At 36.7% G+C, this 16,392-nt stretch overlaps 2 protein-coding genes across 5 annotated transcripts; both read right to left on the bottom strand.

Moving 5' to 3' along the window:
* Nucleotides 1–1,320: 1,320 nt before the first annotated feature.
* LOC108749506 lies at nucleotides 1,321–8,452 on the bottom strand. Of its 2 annotated transcripts, none has more exons than XM_018488280.1 (4): nucleotides 7,405–8,452; nucleotides 6,603–6,942; nucleotides 5,388–5,520; nucleotides 1,321–1,641 (listed from the first exon to the last, which is right to left on the bottom strand). In XM_018488280.1, exons 2-4 carry the CDS (start codon nucleotides 6,811–6,813, stop codon nucleotides 1,470–1,472), a joined length of 516 nt encoding a protein of 171 aa, XP_018343782.1. In that variant the 5' UTR covers nucleotides 6,814–6,942; nucleotides 7,405–8,452; the 3' UTR covers nucleotides 1,321–1,469. The 2 variants fall into 2 exon arrangements, with proteins under 2 accessions (XP_018343782.1, XP_018343783.1); XM_018488281.1 differs by having other exon boundaries at nucleotides 7,550–8,452.
* A 1,971-nt stretch (nucleotides 8,453–10,423) lies between these two features.
* Nucleotides 10,424–12,853, bottom strand: LOC108749362. 3 transcript variants are annotated; one of them, XM_018487989.1, is made up of 9 exons: nucleotides 12,610–12,853; nucleotides 12,429–12,518; nucleotides 12,073–12,135; nucleotides 11,890–11,955; nucleotides 11,773–11,814; nucleotides 11,626–11,697; nucleotides 11,441–11,550; nucleotides 11,070–11,257; nucleotides 10,424–10,667 (listed from the first exon to the last, which is right to left on the bottom strand). In XM_018487989.1, the coding sequence occupies exons 1-9, from the start codon at nucleotides 12,691–12,693 to the stop codon at nucleotides 10,471–10,473; spliced, it is 912 nt and encodes a 303-aa protein (XP_018343491.1). In that variant the 5' UTR covers nucleotides 12,694–12,853; the 3' UTR covers nucleotides 10,424–10,470. The 3 variants fall into 3 exon arrangements, with proteins under 3 accessions (XP_018343491.1, XP_018343492.1, XP_018343493.1); XM_018487991.1 differs by having other exon boundaries at nucleotides 10,593–10,667; nucleotides 11,441–11,539; XM_018487990.1 differs by lacking the exon at nucleotides 12,610–12,853 and having other exon boundaries at nucleotides 12,073–12,143; nucleotides 12,429–12,500.
* Between the last annotated feature and the right edge of the window lie 3,539 nt (nucleotides 12,854–16,392).

Here is a 16,392-nt window from a genome sequence, read left to right as displayed (position 1 = left end):
AACATTGAGTACAAATACATCCATACGAATGCATGTGTCATTTTTTTTAATTTACAAGTAAATTATTACACATCAAATAATTACAGAGATTGACAGAATAATTTTCTAAAATTAATGGAAAGAACTGAATGTCAATATTAATTCAGATACTTTTCTATAATTTTAACAATCTATGATATGAATTTACGAGCTAAAATTTTTATTTTACGGTCCAACAGAGATTTTGAAATGTCGTAGAATATTGTCATTTTTTTCTTTCAGTAATTAACATTATTATCACGAAAACTTGAGTATCGTTTACATGTTGCATCGCCAGAAACACGATTTATCATTGTGCAAATTGTATTCTTATAATGTTAATACTCCTGAGTGCGAACAAAAACAAAGTAGGGGAGACCGGGGTCAGTTGATTGATTATAGGGGTAAATAGAATAATCGAGGCTACATTAAAAACAAAATACTCGAGACACGTGTAAACGTGTCTGAGTACGTAGCAGCGACTGCCGCTAAGTCTGTTGTAAAATCTTGTTGTGAACACATCTATGATAGAAGTTATACTACAATTTTAAAAAATCGTACACCTAAGTACATATTTTTATTTTTAAAGTTTTTGTTTTACAACCGTATATAATTGTCTTATATATTGATTGTATATATTTGATTTCTACTTAGATAGTAAGTGTAGTTCTTACCCAGATAGCAAGCTATGTCATTTTGTCGTTACTTTGACGTCAAATGACATCATTTTGACGTCAGCTTGTTACCAGGGTACTTAATAAAGTCCAACAGATTTTTTTGTTTATGTGTCTTTGTTATCGTATATTGTTAATGTTTTTAAAAAATAAACGGATGGGGATAGTAGACTAACCACAGCATGGAACTGTATGACTCATTTAGTGACGACTCATATAGTATTTACTTAAAATATTATTCTTTTAAAGAGATTTTCCTCAGTGATAAATGTTATAAGTTTAGTTCCCTCATGTCCAATCTCGAAAACTAGGCTCATTCGACGTGTTTTTGCATAAAATGAACAAATTTCGCAAAAAGAAGCATTGTTTTGCTATGCGATGCGAATGTTTGTGTTTAAAATATATTTTTATAAAAGTTTTATTAATATGTAGCCAAAGATGTAACTTAAAATACATTAATCTTGATTTTAATAATCTTAGTCGAATTACTCCGGTCGAATTACTCCCGGGGCTAGTTGAATCAGATGGAATGCTTTAGAAAAATGCATTCTTTTTTTTTTATATTAGTTATCAGTTTCCCCTTACCATTAAAATATTATTAGTAGTCAAATGTATATAGTAACTGGTGTAGAATTCATTTTTTCGATAAATCTCTTAATTTCTCGTTCGTAAAAATTCAAAACTGAAAAATGACTCTATTAGCGTCGGTCTCCCCTATCCACAATATCACAGGTTTAATTAAATCGTCGATTTCGACAGTGAGACGATAATCATGCCTTAGCGTAGACGAATCTTCTTCATCATGTTCAGAACTCTGATACCCGGCAACGGACATGTCGGGTAAAAGTTATGACAACCTTGGCCTTCTATACCGGAAATCAATTGACCCATGTGAGCCGCGAAGTGATATCTCGATGGTACTTCCGCCATTGTGCTCAGACTTGTATCTCTGAAAGTAACAGTGGAGTTTTTATTAGCGTAATCAATTTCCTGCGTCGTGAGATGCAATTATTTTCGCGTTGATAATAATCATTTCATTTATCGTAAAATTAATCTTTGCACATCAATCAAAAGTTTAAGATTCATTTATTTATATATTTTTATACAAGTGTGGCTACATGGATATGTGGCGTATAATAAAATACGTTTTAAATATCGTGACAGTCATAAAATTTCTCCATCTGGCAAAGTGCTACAAAACTGAATCGAGTATCGAAGCAGTTGATCGTGTGAAACTGGTTTAACTGCATAAAAACTAGCACAAGGCAATTCACCTTTTACTTTCGATATCGACATCAACCGTGACTATAAACGTATTAATACAATGTCCAGTTGCACACCCAGCAAAAACGAGAATATATTATCGAGTCCTTTCTCTACTTCAATATACCTGCATTTGCATTTTCAGATAAGTTAAAAGGGAACAAACTAAGTTTCGTCATCTCTTTTAGAACAAAATTATGTTATGAAAATCTCCGGTGATAACATTCTACTTTAAACAAGTCTGCAATACACCGATTTCTCTGGTTCTTTCTTTAGTTTGAAAGAATCATTTAGAAACGTTTGTAGGAAGCATTATTGGGGTAAACTGTTACCGGAATACAAGCAGCAAAGCAAATCGCTTTCTTTCGGATTTGTTTCGCGAAAATTCTCACGCACGTTACTTTACAGATGCAAATCTATTCCCTCGGATTTCCGTGAGAACTAAAATCGACGTCGATTGCCGACGATTTTTGCCTCAAAAATCATCCGGATCTCGTCAAAAGCGAACGGATACCGCGCTGAATTCTTCGAGAAATCGTTCGATCTGTCGGAAGAGCAAAAAGCACGGCAGTTTCGTCACGCATGGCTCCCGCGGAAGACGTCTTCCTCCATCGAAAGGAGAAAGAGAAAGAAAGCTCTTCCCCTCTTTACGATTCCCAGCTTCGAAGGGGCGCTAGAATATAACGAATAAACGCAAAACGGCTTTTTAGCCTCTCCATCTTGATCGGTTTAACCCGGAGCGATCCGCGCCGATAAAAATCGGGATGCGTCAGAATGGACTGGCGTTTACGCAGGCATAAAAGTAAATATAAAGCTTGGATCCTTCCGGGACATTAACTGCGGCGCAAGAATCCTTCCTAGGGCGATCTTCTTTCGCTCGGAGATGCCTATTTTCACGCAGAAAAGACAATGAAGACGTGCGAAAGATAGCGCGCCTGTATTTACTCTATCTACGACTTGTAATTATACTTAAAGTTATATTTGAAAACTTTTCGGGAAGTTTCAATACAGTATTTTCCACAGTCGTGTCCCTCTTCCCTCTGTGGAATCTCTATTTTATAAACACTTATGCCTTCGTTTAATATAGAAACTACGGAATTTTTACCTTATCATTTTACAAATACACGTATAACTTTTAATGAGTGTGCAATGTGGTGTAAAGAAATATTGTGCTTTTAAACGAAAACAAAAATGCACTATACGTCGGGACAATGCTGTCGTTTTGGTTCATTATAATTCTTCTAATGGAACTCGCTTTTCTGCGTCGATTCATTTTACTGTTCGTCGACGTCGTTCTCGTTTAACACGTGGAAATGAATGGCAGTAATAAATATGAGACTTTTATTCGAGCTCGTTTTAATATCTTTGAAATCCGATTTACGATATATTGTATAAACATTCCTTTAATTTTCGTTATTTAGTCATATTACGATTAATCATATTACGAAATTACTTTACTCGTTTATTATTCGCGAATTATCATTCTATAATAGATTTTTAAGTATAATATATTTTAGGCAAATATTGTTAGAGAAATGAGATAATAAAATACGTAAATGTTCTAAGTTATTTCTAGTTATTAACATAAAAAACGAAAAGCTAAGATGTTAAATAAAAAGTACTATCTTGTAGGAAGAACATTTGTAGGACAAATTGAACAAGAACATTGCATATTAATTTGCTCGTTTCTTATCGCGTGTAAAAAATATATTAAGTAAAATATGTACATAGGATTTGTACTTCACTCATGAATAATACGAGAAATTTACATTTATTTTGAAAATGAAAATATTTCTGTATATAACTTACGACGAGCATGAAACGATCGAGCGTTCTTTTAACCAGGAGCTATGAATTAATTACCGAAATTATAAGTAACTCATTGCTTTCTATCAGCTTACGCCATTTGCCGATGAAATGTTTACAGAAGTAAGCCGCAGTTCCGGGAAGGCCGAATAGCAGATGCAAAATGCTATGTATGCCGTGTCGCGGAGAAAGTATACAGATTGGATAATGAAAAGGAAAGTATTCGTCGAGGTTACGACGAGGTGCGGCAAGACGCGTTTTTCGGACGATACTTACATAAGAGACGGCTAACTTTCGCGGTAGCTTTCAGTTGGCTATTTTTCAAAATACGTGCGACACAATCATTAATTCGCGATTATATCCACGAATTAAATTGCTATAATTCTTAAAGACAAATTGAAGTCAATATGTAATTATTAAAGAAATATTAAATAATACATTTTGCATACACACTATTTCGTTACGAAATTTGGTTACGAAATGTAATTAATTACAAAAATTATATATTTAGATACGCGCGTTGTGATTTTCAAAATAACCGATTTGTCATGTTAAAGGCTAGATTATGAAGGCGCTAATTTGGAAAGAATGCCACCTCCTCCGTTTTTAATATACCAACGTTCTAACGAATACGTGTTCGCGTGGTGAGGATCAACACTCGCGAATGTATATTAATACATTCATGTTGGAAATGTCTGTGCATCGGGTCCACCGTGATGATACATTCCACACTGTGCAAATATGGGGATTTAACAGCGGATAGATGCCGCATTTCCCGATTTTCCAGCAGAGCCAGTTTTAACGTAACGTTGCTTTTAATCAGAATCGTAAAACAGCACGAATTCGCGGTATAATTCTTTGGATTATCCGCATAACACAGCGGATACGTATGTACGTGAGACCTAGCTGCATTTTACATCCGATCGTAAATGAAAATTGCAAAATACGCACAGCGTGCGCGCCGCGCGCCATTGTCCTGGTATCCAATTTTCCCGGGCGAGCAAGCGTTTCTCGTTGGACATTTCCTACAGTCGCCTACGTCGTCGTTTTCCAAAACGTCCTGTATATAATTGTGATAAACGTGATTATTATTAGCTTTTAGCTCCGCTGAGGATTGCAAAATTTCTCGGCACATCCATTCATCATTGACGGACAGTCATCGGTTTGTGCTTTTGAATAAGAAACGCAGCCATTCGTATTTGCGTAAAATTACGTTTCTTAGCAATTTTCCTCGTGTCATTATTCGCGTGACCAGAGAGAAATACGTTTTTCCATATTCTTCACGATAGCGCCTGCATTTCAGGGTCGACGGACTCCCGAGTCGTTTAGTTGCAATGCCGATCGAAAGTTGTGAAAGTAAGAAGATTGAGTGCAAGAGCCTCAATGAAAATAGAGAATTCTCAACTTTGTTGTATCAAATAAATTGAGGAGCATACCAACTACCACTATCGGATTCTTCCCTAATTAATTTTGATAAAAATCAAGCTTTAATCAAAAATCAATCTCTGCGATTCAGTGACAAGTTCGTTATTTATTATTTCGTCTAATAAGCCACTTTCTCTTCCTGTGTAATATAAATAGAAATAAAGAAATAGATCTGAAAAAGACGTAAAAGTAGTTGCATACCTTATAAGATTTAAAAGAGATCGCTCCATTTCACTTAATTGGTCTTGGTGAACAGACTTGGTGAGTTCGCATATTAGCTTCGGCAAGCAAGCGGTTTTGATCGTTGTCATCATCTTCGCACGGCGTAGGGCAACTGCACAAAAATCGGAATCATATTGTCAATTATGCCGTGGCACATGCAATATCATTCTGAGTGATGGGACGATTAATGGGATCATAAATATTATTCCGAGTGACAACGCATATTCGAATAAATGACCGGCTTTGTTTAATCTAGAAGTAAGTGACAAGTTAAAAGCCAAGAACGTGGGTCGAAAATTTCTAAAGATCTGGGATGTGACAAGGACACTTTTACTTTCAGAAACAAAAATATTCTCGTTACGTTTTCAGATCTTTAGAAACTTAATTGGTACGCAAATACATTAGTGAGCTATTCTATTTTTCTATTTTCTATTTTTATAGGTATCTCTCTCATTACAGTTTCTGTTATATTTTTTCTGATATTAAGAAACAGTATTAGTTTGTTGTTAGAAAATATTTAGGAATAATTAAGTGATGCAGAAAATATAAATATAGAAAATCATTGATGTATCACAAATGTGTTATAATTAAATTATATCGTACATAACGCTCGTTAATTATATTGTTAATCTATAAATATTTAAAAACATACTACACGCATTCACTCTATAATCGGATTGAAACTCATTTTATCGTAGACTACTTTCCAACAGCATTTTCTCGAGAACTGGTTATGCTCGTAACAAGATTTCGATAAACTGCAAGACAAATAAGACGTACATGCGCTCTGAATCGAGGGGATCTCGATAACGTTGTCAAACGTTGTAATTAAAATAGACGAGTGCGCGACTAATTAGTCCATTCGCAGAGTAACAATTAACTCCACGCGAACTAACAAGCGCAACTCGATGAATAATGGTATGACGACATATATGTGCGTGTAGATCTCGCATGTATTTTTATGCAATAGCAATTGCAAAGGGGAAATGCTAAGCAGTTTATACGCAAGGATATCTTGCACAAAGTATAAAATTACAGCTCAGATAGGATATCGTTGTGTTGCTGCCAAAGTAAATATGTTTTACGTTGTAGAAAAAAAAGATATTATTAAATTTTGTGTTTTCGCAACACACACATTCGTGAAAAGGTATCATGTTACATCGTGTATCATTTACACGATAGCCTTATTCTTACCATTATTCTTATCGATGTCTTTTTTCGAGACAACGGGTATCTTATCGTGATGGGGAGGCCCTTTGAGTTGAGCCTTGGGTTCTCTCATAGCATCAGTTATGTTCCTCTCCGTTGCGTTACCGAAAATTGAAGCGATCAATGCGCTATAATCGCCGGCGAAAACCAGAAACATGCCCAAAAATATTACTAACCGCACCGTACTGGCATCCATGTCGATTTTTTTCAATAAGGCGGGCGTTACGGCGAACTAGAGATAATCCTACTGTCAATCCTCTGGCAATCTTATCAGACACAAATCTGATGTAATAATGTACGAATCCACTGAGGTAGAGAATTACATCTGAAAGAAGTGTCAAATATCGGACACAGTTGATTAATTAAAGAACAAATTTGCATATGTAGATGCACTGATAGAAAAATCTACTTTTGTTTTCTTTCCTATGTTTGTATACATATGTACGTGTGTGTGTGTGTGTGTGTGTAAAATAATGTATAAAATGAAAGCGACATGATTATATTGAAATTTGATTATTCCAGATTATTCCAATCTCTCCTTATTCGTTGCATTCGTATCACCAGAGAACATGATATCCATCGCAACTGTGAAATTATGTATCTAATGATGTAAACGTGCAGTAAACGTCGATTCGTGGCGATGACTCTGCCACTTTCAACGATCACGTATTATTACGTAAACGTGCAATCGATCGCGCACCGCGACTCTGGGAGCGGTAAGTTTGCCTTAACCTGAATTTTCGAAGATATGCAATTTCTTATTACGCGAGATCGTCCAAACAAATACCTGTCCCTGGATCCGCGATCGATGCAATCGACCAGACGGCTGTGAACCGGTCACAGCGCTCTCTCTCTCTCTCTCTCTCTCTCTCTCTCTCTCTCTCTCTCTCCTCCCCCTCTCTCTCTCTCAAGAAAAGAAAAAAGACTCTCACTTTCCGCTAACTTCCACTTTCTTCAAGACTCGCTGCAGCAATAAAGTTAAATCCTCTTACGATGTCCGTCTTACTTTCATCCGAAGCGACAAAGCTCGTTCTCGAGAGCCGCGACCGCTTCGAGCGCGACGTCGACAACTCCTTTGTATCGTCGAATGCACTTCTAGCGCATGGGAGTCTCGGAAACGACCGGCAAAATCGTAACGGTAATTCTCCTACTCTCTTATCCTGAGATATATACGGCGCAAACGACGCGAGAGCTCTCTCAGCGAATTGTAACACTGCCGTGGAGCGGGAGTGGCGCCGGAACTCACTTCCGAAGTGGCTCGCATTTGCGAATAAAGCTGCCGATTATAATTCGCGCGCGCAGCGAGGTATTCCCATACTTCGCGAACGCGAAACGATTTGCGATCTGCCCGTTAAATCGCACGCCGACGTGTGCGAAATTTTGGAAGGCAATTAACCGAGGAGCGAACGATCAATCCCCAAACGTCGACGTCGAAAATCACGCGCGCGTTTCCAGCTCCCTCGCTCGAATCAAATCACGCGTAAATCGAAATCCACCGATCGTAACTCAGTATCGCGTGCTGCGATTGTATATGTTGCGTGGCTGCAACAAATTTCTCTGTGTCTCCATTACGCACAATCGATGGGTTCACCGTGAAAAAATATCCAGATGAAATGCTGGACGTTGAATATCACTGTGTCACCAGGAGGCACGTTTGCGCGAGATGCAAACAAGCTTACAATAACGTTCCGAAAATAGTAGAATGAAACGTAGAATTTGCAAACGTGTCACTACCGCGTTACTACCGATATATCATCAAACGCGCACTTTGAAGTGACAGCTGCCGTCTCGAACGAGGAGAGAAATACGAACAGCGCTACTGCGAACCGTCGAAGTCGCGGAATAACTGTGAATGACTCGAAACCACGGCGGCGAACCTAACGAGTCGTCAGTGAAAGTTGGCCGATCGTTCGCAAGTCCATGCGTTTCGATCGCTCGCAGTTCTGTGTCTCGAACAAGGCGGACCGCATGAGAAAATGCCCTGTTTTTAGTGCACTAGCAATTGTATTCCGTAGAAAGTATCACCTCACAATATATTTAAAGTTGACAAAGTTTTAACACAAATTTCGAGAAAAAGGAGTATCTTGTGTCGTGTGACCGAAAGAAGACTGTTTCCGAAAAAAACGAATAGAAACTATTTACAGATTAAATAAAAATTGTATTGCTACTATTTTAGTGGAAAAAATAAATCTAAAATGAAAAAATAAATATCAAATGCACATTCAGAAGCAGTAGCTTTTAATTGATACGAAAATTAATTTTTTATTAATTTTACAAGCGGAAAATAATTACTTTCCTTTCACCGTAATCTTGATAAAACATAATGGTCTCGCGATATCCGCGCTACATTTCGAAAATGATACCGTGTGAAAATACTTGGGAAATAGAAATACTAAATCGAACTGTAGTGTCCATAGCAAAAAGATGATGACATAAGTGGATAATTAACAGGTGAAGTGGATTGTTACATCAAAAGATTATATGGTATGTATTGTAGCAAGAGTGCTTACCAATTGCGTGCTGATTTTAACATGCATAGATCTAATTAAATATTTTCGTCCCTGAATGAAAACGTACAATCTGATAAACTTGACAGTAGTTTAGCAAATAGACAAGATAATTTACAAGGACTATTTTACAGCTTTTTGGTTTTTTATTATCTAAATGCTTTTAAACATCTCGCAAATTTTCCAAATTTTATAATTATGTGACATAAACAGCTCACAGAATTTGGAAGATTCAGGTTCGAATAATATTTTTTGTAATAAATTATTTATGATACTTTAAAGATGCTTATTAGTACAATTTTCATTTCAAATAAACTGAACCAATTATTTGTCGGCCTTGAAATATAATCTTGAAAAAACTGAAGCTGGAATACGTAATATCACAACTTAATTAGTAATATCATATTAAATAATTCAATTTATTTGAAATGGAAATTGTAAAAATTCATACTATCCTTATTATTATGCACCAAAACTCACCAAATATGGTCCTCTTTACTTATTTGTGTAGTTTGTTAAATGTTACAGAATATCTCCCGCAGCATTTGCATAAATATTCACTTCGCTCAAGATTATGATACCATTTTTTACGTTTTTTTATGTGAATGCAAATATAATTCGCGTAATTAATATCGATTTATTCAGTTTGAGATTATATTTGATTTTTTTATGAGGAATATAAATTATATATAAGAAATATTTACGAAACAAAAAAATATTCTAAAAAAAAGGACACAATTACACACTTTTTTTTCGATCGTTTTAATAAAATACTTATCTCTTGTGTGCGCATAATTTCATATCTATTGCATACGATATGTATCTAAATAACTGTTTGTTGAAATAAAAAAAAGAAAATGTCCATTTCGAATAAACCGTACCGATTATTTACCAATCTTAAAACATAATCTTAGACTGAAGCTAGAATACATAATTATTAAATTAAGTTGATAAACAGTTTAATCTTATTGATGATATGAAATATGTATTAGCGTTCAATAAAAAAATGTAACAAGCGAAAACATTAATGTAATGTTTATTGCAAACGAAGTGAAGCTTTTGTTTGTAATATTTTAATTAAAGCTTGTGAATTAATATCTAAGAAAGGAAATTAAAATATGAATAATAAGATTACGTATTTGTTGTGTGATTTTATTACAATTTTATTTATGATTTTTATAGTCATAATAATGTATAATATTATAAAAATAAATATTAAAGTATAAAAATTAAATAATTTATAGCATTTATAGTTTCATTATGACGGTTTAAAAGCAAAAATAAAAATGTTAAGTAAAATTATGAAATTTGTCTTTTAGTCACTGATATATTTAAATATTCTATTTTTACGGATATCCACGGAGAAAGATAGTAGCCAATCCTAATAGTGATTTAGTAAAAGGTGTGACATTTTTTAAAGAATCCATATGAATCTTACGCATGTTGCAACATGAAGAGCGTCTTGAGTGCGTCTTCGTACATAGCCATTTAGGATGTCTTTTTCGATCACCATCATGATAATTGTAAAGACATTTATTGGTAGCTGTAAAATAGAAATTGTGAAATTAAGTCGATTTAAAAATATATTTCGAAAATGTACAGAAATTTTACTTTATAATGCAATTATTATTATAATAAAAAAATTTAAGCTAGAAGAATGAGATGTGAAAATCTAAAATCTCGTATAAAACGATGTATATAAAAGAAACAGATGATAAGGCTTATATTCAGTTCTCATGCGAAAAACACAATGTATTAAAAATTGTAATTGCAGATACTTGAGTTCTACGTCGACACATTCCGAATTTCATAAACTAACATAAATATGTACGTTTTTTTCGCACACACTTCTCTGTTTTCATTTTTTTACAAGCAAAACAATAAACAGTTTATTCATAAATATCTGAAGATTGTTAACATTATTATGGTGTAATTAATGTCTTACGATATCGATTAACAGATTCGGAAGAAGCTTCTGCAGAGGCGCTGTTATTTGAATCCGATTTTTGGTGGCGGAGTCGCAGGTGCAGTTGCAGACGACGCTCTCCGCCCAGGCGGTCTACTGACAAAGATCCCATACTTCCGAGGCGGAGGTTCCGGTGGTACAGTTGGTGGAAATGACGGTTCGAGAATCTTAATTTAATATTAACAAATGGCAAAATTAACAAATATTAAATATTCATAATATTCATAATATTTTTTAGCAATCAGTTATTAATTTCTTTCATTAATATTTCTGCTTAATACTGTTTGTTTTTTTTATTATTCTTTAATGTCTTAAAATATGTGTTCGTGACAACTAATAATTTAATTTACCTTGAACTTCTCGAACGGACTCGTGACTTGTTCGAATTCTTTTGAACAGTCACCCTCGATAGCATTGGCTGAGCTAAGTAATTTGTCCGGGTATTTGTACTAAAAACCATCTACGATTTAATAACAATTACTGAAGCTGGTAAAAACGATTAACAGCCGAATAGACATCGAAAGACGACCATTACTTTTTCAACGACTTTTTCCAATCCAGTAATTTTATCGGATGTTGTAATTAATTCTGTGCTAAGCCTGTTCATCTGAATAATAATTCGATGGTTATGATTAAACATTGAGAATTTGTTTATGCGTACACGATTCACTTTTAAACTTACTTCATCTTCTAAGTGTTTCGTAGTCTCTTTTTGCGCATTTGTCTATAAAGTAAATGCCGTTACATATAGATATTACTATAAAAATAAAAAGTAAAAATAAATTGAAATACTGCTAACCGTTTTTACGATTGCGTCCTCGAATTCTGCCTTCTTGTTTTTTAACAAAACCAATCTGTCTAATTTCTAAAAAGAATTCTTGATAAAAAGAGTGCATAAATATGACGACATTGATTGTAACTATGCAAAAGGAAAATTGATCTTAAATGAGTATACAAATTTTATAAATAAAATGGAACTGACCGTCTTGTTCTCTGCAATTATTGTTGACATCTCCCGATTCGATCTTTCAATTCGCTTTATTATCTTGAAAACAATTGTATAAAAAAATATATCAAAATTAATTAGAAGTTTAAAAAGAATCAGAACATTATTTCTTTTATACTAAATATATGTATATATTAACTTTAAGTTACTTACACACACATTAGTTTTTAAATTTATTTTAAATAAGTGTAATTAATTGATATTTATAGGGCAAGTAAAAAGTATGGAATTAGTAAGATATCTTGAAAACAAGACATTTGAGAAAAATGTATATTAACTATGTATCTTATTTCTTGCTTTTGTAATCATAATTTATTATGCGGACTACTTACGTTATTAGCATACCATAGTGCTACGTAGAACAAAATATACATCAAGATACACACGTAAAAGTTATCCAAAATGTATGCTCGTATAAACGACTGCAAATATAAAAAAGTGATAGAAAAAAAATGTCAAAAGCAAGTATCATGGTAAAATTATTTAGTTTTAACATTGATTTAACGAGGTTACCTGACGATCATAAATATCAATAAACTTCAAAATTGGATGTGATCTCGATAGATGGGAGAAATAGCACGATCTTTGCGAGAACATTCTCGAGAGCGCAATCCATTAGCAAAGTAAAGAGTTACAAAAATCAGAGAAACTCGAGCACACCAACAAACGAAATCGAGCGATAAGACGTGGAACGAGAATTTCCGGACGATTTGACAGCATCGTGTGAACGTGTCTCATTTATATCCGCCATTCGAGTTATTCGTTAATAGTGGAATGTCACAGAAAGCTGTGCCAAACTTCGTGGAACAAAATGCTCCTCATCAAAAACTTTATTAACAAATACTGGCACGCTAAGCACTTTTTAATAAGAATCGCTTAAACTTTTAGTTTATTAGAAAATTATACTAATAAAACTACCATTCTAAAATATATACTCAATTTAAATCTTTTGACATTTTGCATTTAAAGGCTTTCAAATTGCGATATTTTATGCATTAGTATTCGTAGCTTCTGAAAAGCTTTCCTTATCGGGATATTATCTCCCTCGCGTGGGCTCGTATAATAACACCTCGCGGGATCGCGATAATGTAATCTCCTTCATATAAACATAATTAAGGCGCGAAAGCGCATGTTGAAGCAGGTGACTTCATATAGCCGCAGAGGTTTATCGATTGCAGAGGTTGCAACACGAGTGGTACGAATAATTCCCGCGATAAGAGAGAGTAATTTCGATAAGTGATAGGAAGCGCGACAGCGCAGAGAACGCATAGGGATCATAATTATCCTTATCATTGCCATAATTCGCTATTATTATAAGTATTACATTCTCGAACTGTCCCTAATGCTTATCATACTTAAATACATGTAACAATTTGAAATGCAATCTATAATCTGTTTTTTTTTTTTTTTTTGTACAACGCAACTCACAACACTCATCTACGAGGATTTTAAGTATTATGCGAGCAGCTCGCTGCGAACTGCAATTTTGCTGTAAACGACGAGCTTTATAATTTTACGAACCGAAATTTCAAACGTCAGCACCGCTACGTCATCATCATTAAAACGTGCTATTTCGCGGCTCCAACTCATCAGAAGATCCGCGAGAAGATAGCATAAGTATTAAATCCAACTTTACGCTATATGCGGGCACTTTCGTCACCGATTTGATACCGACATCTAAAATGTATATTTAACGAAAACTTAAAACAAGACCGAGAGTAACTATCTCGTATTGAAAAGCGGCAGGAATCAAAGTCGAGAGGAAGAAAAATGTAAACTGTTAAATAAACACTCGTTGAAAGTCGCGTTCGCCACATTCGAGCTCTCTCTCTCTCTCTCTCTCTCTCTCTCTCTCTCTCTCTCTCTCTCTCTCTCTCCTCCATCCTGCCCTCCGCTCAAAGCAAATTATGAACTAATCCACGAGGGATCGTTTGCTTTTTGCGTCAAGCACCGAGTCGGCTCCATCGACGTTCTCCGATTAAATACACAAGGATTATCACATGAAAGGCATATAGACCGTTCGGCATGCAGCGACAAACCGCACACATGCGCGTCAGCGTGATGTACGCCTGAATATGTACACAGCCGGTGATATGCTCGAGCATCGGCAGACTCTAGCTGGGGCGAGACTGAGCCACTTGTCGTTTCCCATGACGCCTCGCGGGCAGGGTTGACTAACTAAATACCGAAGTTAGATGGGCCTCGAGGCCAGGGTTAAACGGAGCTTAAAAAGCTTCGAGCGGACGCGGGGTGGTGAATATCGGTACGCGAGAGAAGCCGAATCAACTACGAAAACACTTGAGATCACTTAGAGGAATCTTCGCAATGCGTTTACGCCCCGTCGCAATGCGCAACGTCCACAGGTTCACTCTCACCGATCCATCACCCTCTCGGGGATGTTTATGTAAAACAGTTGCCGATAAACGCACCGACCCTCGAGGTAGAAGCGCGATGGAACCACTTGACGCGTCAAAAACGTCAGTTACACATCGGGGGCGGTGCTACGGCAGGGTGCAGCTGGATGGTAGCTTCGGGGGGCTGCTTTTGTCGGAGAGAAAAGACGGGATTGGAAAGGCGACCTGAGATATGTCAGAATAGAAATTGAGAGCCCACCGCGAAAGGTTCGTTATTATTTTGTCGAGGGGAGAATCGGTTTGTTCAGGAATTTAAATGGTTAAATAAACACGATACTGGAACTTGCGACATTTGATTTCGGAATGTTAAATAATCGTTTCCATCGGCACAACCCATACGCGTTGATTTTCCATATCGCTATTATTCATTCAATACCATTTTTAGCTGACTACGATATTTATTTCTTCTTTTACAAACACAATACGTAGGAATATAATCAAAGTAAAGGTCAATCGCGATTCGCAAGGACATTCATTTATCTTCTTTACCCAAAATCCCCCGAATTAACCCAAGCCTCACCGCGCTGAACTCCGCAGGAAGGACGAACGGCCACGATCGCCCTTCACGAGCGAGTTATCGTGCGATCGGCCTAAGCGCCAAAGATAAAGGCGGACGAGGCGGACGGGGGAGGAAAATTGGTCGGCCACCTAGAGCAGGATATCGCCAGGAGGATCGTGGATCCTGGCAAGAGGAACTCACCCTCTCTTGTGTGCGAACTACTACGGCGGAGACACACCGTTTCGGAACGTCAGCAACGGGACATAATCGATTTGCCGTGAGCTCATCCGTAATTCGCTCCCCGCAGTCAACGCGACGGGAAAGTCTCGGCGGCAAAGGCGTCACCCGAGCGAGAAATTACTCATCGTTCTGATTGAGGTTAATTAATTAGATAATTAAGTCCGCTCCCGCCCGCGACCGGCGCGGCGCCGAGGGGACGGAACGTGGCAGGGTACACGATGGGGAACGCGGGCAAGGAACGTCTCGCTTCTTTTCTCCCAGGAGAAAGCAGTCGACGTCGATCCTCGTTATAAAAATGCTCCCTCGTTATTACCGGAACCGATCCCACGTCCGCTTCTCTTATCTCATTATCTTAACCGTCTTTTCCCGAGCTCCTTTTTCCGAACTCGTGTTTCGGGTAAAGTCACTGATTCTTATTTCGCGTGAAGTGAAAATTTCCATCGCGGTGTCACGTTCAATTGGATTCAATTCTCTTATTAGAAATACAAATCATCGAAAGGAAACGATATTCGACCGAGACAGTTAAATAAGATGCAATGAAAATCACGAGAGGCAAAACTGATATACGATCAAATGGGATTCCGTCGCTTTTGCATAAACGCGTTACTGCGCAAAGTCTACGAAAATGCTATTAAAAAAATGTGATAAAAATTTCACAGTAATTCCACATGAAATGAGCGCTTTTTTAAACTTAGCTCCGAGTCGCATCCATTCGCGCAATTTTCTCTTCTTTCGCTTACCGTGGTAAAACCGCTGGCAGAGTAAGCCAGCTTACATTTCATCGTACACAGGACATCAGGGCGGAGGAGGATTGGGAGAGGAGTTTAAAGCGAATCTCTGAAAACCCCGCACGTTCGATAAATTTTCATGTCACCTTTATCTGACGGTATTTCACGAGCAACGCTATCCAGGGGTTGGCTCAGCCGCGTATGAAAGAACTCTTTACACATGACACTTAACGAGAATCTCATAATCTTGCGGGGACGCAGCTCTCTCTCTCTCTCTCTCTCTCTCTCTCTCTCTCTCTCTCTCTCTCTCTCTCTCTCTCATTCCGTTCCTCGTCTCTGACACCCTGAAAATCCCTTTGAAGATCTACCCATTGACGCTCGCGGTTTAATATTCCGTCACGGATATTAATGCTCT

The sequence above is a fragment of the Trachymyrmex septentrionalis genome, unplaced genomic scaffold (assembly GCF_001594115.1).
Source record: "Trachymyrmex septentrionalis isolate Tsep2-gDNA-1 unplaced genomic scaffold, Tsep1.0 scaffold29, whole genome shotgun sequence".
Lineage (NCBI taxonomy): Eukaryota > Metazoa > Arthropoda > Insecta > Hymenoptera > Formicidae > Trachymyrmex > Trachymyrmex septentrionalis.
The sequence above is the reverse complement of the archived record's forward strand: the minus strand, read 5'-3'. Positions and strand labels throughout refer to the sequence as shown.